The 7,199-nt window shown below is 40.7% G+C and overlaps 1 protein-coding gene across 3 annotated transcripts in view; it reads right to left on the bottom strand.

The window, feature by feature from the left end:
* Positions 1-151: 151 nt before the first annotated feature.
* The window catches only part of LOC107654763 (protein asteroid homolog 1-like), an 8,431-nt gene continuing 1,383 nt past the window's right edge, over positions 152-7,199 (bottom strand). For 2 of the 3 annotated variants that reach the window (XM_016442009.1, XM_016442010.1), the window contains exons 2-5: positions 3,594-4,973; positions 3,305-3,518; positions 2,911-3,103; positions 152-1,532 (exon numbers count right to left, since the gene is read on the bottom strand). In XM_016442009.1, the coding sequence (XP_016297495.1) occupies positions 1,175-1,532; positions 2,911-3,103; positions 3,305-3,518; positions 3,594-4,958 (2,130 nt within the window). In that variant the 5' untranslated portion in view covers positions 4,959-4,973 and the 3' untranslated portion in view covers positions 152-1,174. The remainder of the gene's footprint in view (positions 1,533-2,910; positions 3,104-3,304; positions 3,519-3,593; positions 4,974-7,199) is intronic. The other variant, XM_016442011.1, reaches the window with a different exon arrangement.

Below are 7,199 nucleotides of genomic sequence, written 5' to 3'. Positions count from 1 at the left end.
AACCCTTATAGTTACTGTGATATATTAAATATGCAATACAACTAAAAAATTTAATACAAAATGTTATTGAATATAGCCCAAATTTAATAGATTTTCAAATACATTTATTAAAGTTATACAAACACATTTGAACATAATCTTTTTTTTTTAATACAACAAAGATTAATTATAATTCATATTCAACTGCCTATCTTAAAATGCCAGGACAAAGAGAGAAGTCATTACATTCAACGCCTCTTGAGATTAAAATTATGCTTGTATTTTGGTTTTGCTATGTTTATGTTAATGTGTGTTACTAATTAACTTGTGTCTTGTTTAGTCATCAACAGAACTTTTCATGGTTAAGCGCAATTAGACATTTCAGAAACAAATACTTTGAAATATAAGCGATACTTTCAATATATGAAAAGTTACCCACTAAAATACTCACTTCCGCCAAGAGATATGAAACTTAAAACAAATTTCTTGTAAGGATGTGCCTTGATTGACATCCATTAGAGCACAAAAACACTTTCCAGTAAAACTGCACTTGATAATTTGCCACTTAATTTCAGTCTGCAGTTAATTCCAGAGAGCAACAGCAGGGAGCCAAGAGATTATGTGCTGTTTTGAAACAGAATATAACTGAAGTTTTGTATTCAGTCACGACTACATCATATTGGCTGTCGTCTCATTGGCACAATAATCAAGCTTTACCTAATTAGGGGGAGGAATCAGATCCTATTAAAAACATGATATTAGCAAATTACACTACACACAATCAAATATTTTATAAAAAGGTGGAGCAACAAAATATTGGTCCCAAGATAATATACAAATTCTACATTCTTTTTCATAAAAGTTCATTCAATTAAATAGTATAAAAGTTTACATTAAACAGACCATTTTCATGATGTAGCTGCAAAATAGATTCAGTGCATATTAACCTAGTGCATATGTAACAGCTCTCATAGTTAAACATTTTCATAGTAAACAAAACAATTTGTGTTTCCTGAAATGAAGTCGGTAAAAGCTACTCTAATCTGAGAAGTGGCACATCCTCAGCCACATCATGCTTTTATAAAGTGAAAGGCCACATAAGAACATAGTTAAAAACATAACTATCTCTGAAATTCTTTATTCTCCTCTCCTGAACTAACCTTTCAAATCTAATCTTTCATTTCCTGCTGCCATTTCAAGGCCACCACTGCTGAGAGTCATCAAAGGTCAACAGTGCAAACCTGTTGTCCACAGCACTGTCTGAAGACGTCGTTCCTCTGCTACTGTTGCCCCTCTTTCCTCCCCTATTGCCCCTCCCTCTCCCTTCATTGCCCCGTCCTCTCCCCCCCTGGCCCCTCCCTCTTTGCTGAGCCTGTCTCTGCCCCTCTCCTCGACCCCTGCTTGCTGTTGCTGATACTGCAGGACCTGTCAATGCCTCTAGCAGGATGGAGTAGAGCTGCCAAGCAACAGCGTCCCCTGCAAGCAGAGCCTCACACTGGTGACCCCCTCTTATGGCAGCCTCAAGACCATGCAGCAGAGTACCACTGAAAACCCTTTGAGAAACACAGAGAGCAATATAATATGATATAACATATATACATCATATACTTAAAATACATATCAATTCTGTGCATTCTTAGTAAATCTGATAAACAAAGAAGGTGCTGATCAAGTTAAATCAGATAAATAAAGCTGATGCTCATATAATCTAATAAATATATTATATGGCTGCTTCGAATGGTCAAGGCCCGCCCAAGAGGCCATAAGACTGACAGGTAAAGCAACCAATCAAGCTTCGTTTTGTGTCGCATCATGTTTAGGGGCGTGGAAATGTCGTCACAATAACAGACCAGTGTATACAACTCTAGGACGTATTTTATGGATTTTATGCCGCGAACTTGAAATATTTCACATACTTTTTAAAATTCAGCTTTTAGTTGATCATGACAAGCGCTCACTAGCTGCGTTTCCATCCACCTATTTTTATGCGCATTTTGGAATATCGCATAAAAAAACGCTGGATGGAGATGCGCATAAATTCTAAAAATGCGCATAAAAAACGTATGCGCACATTTGAGTAGGATCAACTTTTTATCCGATAAGAAAAAATGTGCATAAACTACGATGGAACTTGATTCCTTCATGTGCATCGAAAAAGTCATGTGACTTTGCGCTATGAGACGGGATAACTTGATTAGCAGCTGACCGACCTTGTTCACAGCATCTATATGTTGTTATGGTCATTCTGAAATGCCTGAGCAAAGTCTATCGTCAAAGTATTTCTGTATAATTGTTACACGACTGCATTCCCAAACAGCAGCATCCACCTCCGAAAGCATTTACAGCATTTATTGTGTTAAATCTACTCGCTTTGAGGGGCAAGTAATTTATATCATATATGAAAATTATTATATTCAGTGGCTTCTCCTAAATTCTTAGTGATATTTAGTGCCACAGTTTACCAGGAAGTGACGATTTTGTTCTCTTTGACTCGTTGGATGGAAACAGTGCTTTATTCGCATATGTTTTATGCGATATTCCAGTTTTGCGCATAAGTTTAATTTGAATATTTGGATGGAAACATAGCTATTGTCACAGTTGTAAACACGACGGCTTTCTTCTTCCATGAAGGGTTTGGCGTCGTGGCCTCTTTGTTTCCAGGCGGATTGTTAAAGAACGTGACTCGCACGTCTTCCGGAAATCCTGTACGCTTCAACCAATCAGAGGACGACTTCGAAACTCCTGAAGTGTTTCCAGCTAAGTGTGCCATATGCATCAGACGTTCAGCCAGCGGTCCAATACAAATATGATTATTAGTGTATTTTCCCCCCTATATACCGTGATAAATGAAGAAGGTGATAATTTGTTCAAAGCAGTAAAGATGAGAACTACGAAATATTTCACTGGGATCATTTTATGGCCATACCCTACCAGGCACATTGAGGTTCAGGTAACGGGAAACACAGTAACTGGTTCAGGAACATCGCCACCCACATACAGGACTGCCATTGGCTGAGCAAATGGGCCACACCCAGATCTAGGCCCCTCCTTTGTCCTGGATTGACCCTCAGATGAGATAATCGCTGACATACAGAAGCAGAAGATTTGCTGCCAAATAGTGGGTCTGTATGATAGAGAAAGCAAAACAATATGACTGAAGGTGATTAAAGCTCTGAAAACTGAAGATGTCAAGTTAAGCAAATAAAGTTCATTCAAATCATAATAGATTTTATCTACAATTTAGGTCAGTTTCTCAAATGATTTTTTCTGTGTGGCAAACCAAACACCTGCGACAGATGTTGAGTAAAAAAGGGGTCAGAGATACCATTAGGATGGGCCCTTCTCCAGCTGAGTTCCCCGTACACCAGTCCCAACAATATGGCCTGCAGTAGAGGCTGACTGGGCTTTGGTTTACAGTTATTCATCCAGAAATACGTCACACACACTGGAAGGCAAAGGTGAGGGGGTAATGGCTGTAAAACGTGGTCCATCACACCAAGTGTTCCCAACAACACTTGCAGCCTCATTTGTATAGGCGCCTTAAATAAAACAACAAGAGGTAATTGGAGGAATATATATGCAGACAATATTTACATGCAGGAATCGTTTCTCACCTTGTCAATTGATGCGAGATCAAGCTGTGGCACACAGCTGGGTCGGTGAGCCTCCACTGTGTTTTTCTTGAGATTCAGTTCTTGTCTGTCATATTCATCAACACATGGGATGCCACACTGTTGTCCTCCTTTACCATGAGATTGTCTTCCTCTTCCTCTCTGGTTGACTCCCTGTGGCATCTGACTATCCTGTCTTGCCTTTTCAAGCAGAAGGCTGTAGATAGTCTTTCGGATACTCAATGAGGTTGTATGACTGCTGGGCAGGTTACTATTCTCCACCTGCGCAACTAACAGAACCTTCTGGTGTACAAGCACATCCAAGACAAACGACGACAGCTTACCTGATGCAACCATCCTTAAAAGCCATTCGGGTTGAGAAACCAGTGCTGCTGGGAGCCCCTGGGCATCTGGAAGTGCTGGTTGGGGACTTGAGAAGTACTGAGCCAAACTGCTTCTCTGAGGAAGCTGGTAGTCCTGCATTCCTGCGGAGAGCTGCATACGTAAGTTTCCTTTCCGTTGTTCACCCAAAATCTCCAGGACGTCCTCCAGAGCATCTACTGGGCTGGTAAACTGAGACAGCCAGAGCAAAAAGCCCTCGATTCGAGGACTGGAACTACGTCCATACTTCCGACCGGAAGGTACTCTTTCGAGCTCCACACGGCTGAAGAAAATCTCGGTTATTTTAGCAGGTGTGTAGTCATTCCCGATGACAACAGCAAATAGAGGGAGGAGCTGCTGGTTCATGTGGTTGAAATGCAAGCAGAAGCGGTTCACTGTGAAATTGCGCGCAGGGATGTAGCGTTCCATGGACTTACCACTGACGTTATTCCATTGGAAGAATGAAAAAGGTAGGTAGCCACCTTTGAGGTCGAAGATGTAGAAGTCACTGTCGTTGGTCAGAACTGGACATCCCCAGTGTTTTGCAAGAGAGGCTATTTCAAAATCAGCTTCGGAAATACATTGAACTAAAGGTACGCCAAGCTCTGAAAGGGCCTGTATGAAGACTTCACGTGCAAGCAGAGGGAGAACAGAACCGTGAAATCCTCGGGAAAGAGCGTGAGCCTCTCGGATTTTGCTTTGGGCCCTTTCCTGTAGTGTCTTGAACTTCTTGTCCGTCTGGTCCATTCCGCCATCTAACACAACAAACGGCTGCACAGCACATTCTGAAAGTGCTGCAAAAAACTGTTGAACCAACACCACAAACGTCTCGTAGTCTCCCCCCCGTGCTTGATCCAACCCAGAGCTGAAATATAATCGAAAATACAAACTACACCCATCAATCACTAGGCGGCAGTCTCGCAGTCTCATATCTGTGAAGAACTGACCATTTCCTTCCACAAAACTTGTAAGTCCGTGAACCCCCATGATGCCACAGAAATGCTGCAAGGAAAACAGCAATGTTATTGCTTGTTTTTGCTGGAAATGTAATGAACCAATAAAATTAATTTTTATGCACCCCCCCGTACTGAACGATCTAAAGATTCTAAAGATTATTTTCCTTGCTCTTTTAGTGTTTTTATTGTTGTTTAGTCTGATGATTATGTGGTTTCAAGGGACATTTGTCTTCACCAGTTAGAGATGAGAGAATGTTTCCATTTCAAGGTTTTAAATGCCACATGATTATGTTGTGAAGCAGTAATTTTCCACTGATTTTGTTCTGGTATAATAAAACTTTGTGCTGGTCAGATTAAGTCCAGACAAAGTCTGAGCATTGAAACATATGCAACCAAGATTCAGCAAACCCTGCTCAATTTTTATAATCATTACTTCATTTTCTGATTCCCGCTCTTACCTCTCAGGCTGACAGAAGACGTTTAGTTAGTACAGTTTTGTGTACCAGACACGATACATTTTTAGTAATTGGTTTTGGGTATCAGACAAAACTCTGCAAGCTGGTTTTGCATACCAGACAAAACAAATACCTTCTAACAGGATCTGATAGAGACTGGAATAAAGATTTCTGGCGTATAGATTCAGTCTAACATTTTGGCATAGTCGGCATGAACATTACTATTTAATCACTTGATTACATGTGACCTACTTCAGCTACTGTCTGGTAATGTGTCCTTTGGCCTACAATCCCTAATATTGCAGAATGTAGACATATTTACCTGAATTTGGTATATTATAAAATATGTATAAAGTCATATGAAAAAGAAAGAACACCCTATTGAATTCCATGGTTTTCTGTATCAGGACATAATAAAAAAAAAAAATCTGGTCCTTGGCAGGTCTTAAAATTTGCAAAATAAAACCTCAGATTGGACAACAACACATGACATATCACACCGTTTCATTTATTTAACAAAAACTAGGCTAAAATGGAAAAGCCATGGGTGACAAGCTATCCTTACTGTTAGCATAAGAAATAAGAGGGTAAGGTCCGGCAATGCTAATCAAATACTGATCATCAGCAAGTGTGAGCACCTCTATAGAAGTTTTGGCAGTTTGCTGGTCTTGCATCTGCACAAACCATAAGACTTCTAGAACACTGTCCTTTGAACAGACGAGACCAAAGTGCAGATGTTCGGCCGTAATGCACGGCGCCTTGTTTGGTGAAAGCCAAAAAAGCATTTCAGCACAAACACCTCATACCAAAAGTCACACATGCTGGTGGAGCCATGGAGGGCTGATGATTTTGGGCTTGTATTGTAGCCACAGGACCTGGGCACCTCACAGTAATTGGGCCGACTATGAAATCCTCGGTATATAAACCTATTGCCAAAATTGGGTCATGCAGCAGGACAATGAACCCAAGCACAACAGCAAATCTACAACAAAACAGCTGAAAAAGAAAAGAATCAATGTGTTGCAATAGCCCAATCAAAGTCCAGACCTCATCCAGACTGAAATGCTGTGGCGAGAGCTGTGCATAAACAAATACCCACAAACCTCAATAAACTGGAGCAATGTTGTAAAGACGAGTAGGCCAAAACTCTTCCAGAACGTGAGAATGTGAATGTGTGAGACTGATAAAGTCATATGAAAAATTATTACTTCAAGTTATTGCTGCTAAAAGTGGATCTACAAGCAACTGAATCATAGGTTGTCCTTAGTTTGTCACCCATGGCTTTTCCATATTGGCTTTATTTTTGTTAAAGGGGTCATATGATACGATTTCAATTTTTCCTTTCTCTTTGGAGTGTTACAAGCTCTTGGTGCATAAAGAAGATCTGTAAAGTTGCAAAGACTAAAGTCTCAAATCCAAAGAGATATTCTTTATAAAAGTTAAGAGTCAACCACGCCTACCTAAAACGGCTCGTTCTAACACGCCCCCACATGTCTACATCACGATGTGGGAAGATTTTCATAACACCGCCCAAATGTTCACGCAAAGAAAGAAGGCGTAACTTTGATTCTCGCTGTAGTATTGTTGTTGCCGTGTGTTTCGTTGTGAAAGCGAAACTACTTTGTTTGGTCTTCCAAAAGAGGACGATATCCGCTTCATCATGTCTAGAGCTGATCCGTGCTGGTCGCTGAGGGAATACATCAACTTCGCGCTGTGGATCGCCGGATCGGCTTTCACCGTGGACGAAGCGAGTCCAGCCCGAGGTCGTCACATGTGGTTGCCGCAGGCATCACAATATGGTAAGGGACATAACATTT

This window comes from Sinocyclocheilus anshuiensis, unplaced genomic scaffold (assembly GCF_001515605.1).
Source record: "Sinocyclocheilus anshuiensis isolate Anshui unplaced genomic scaffold, SAMN03320099.WGS_v1.1 scaffold195, whole genome shotgun sequence".
Classification (NCBI taxonomy): Eukaryota; Metazoa; Chordata; class Actinopteri; order Cypriniformes; family Cyprinidae; genus Sinocyclocheilus; species Sinocyclocheilus anshuiensis.
This window is presented reverse-complemented; position numbering and strand designations above follow the sequence as displayed.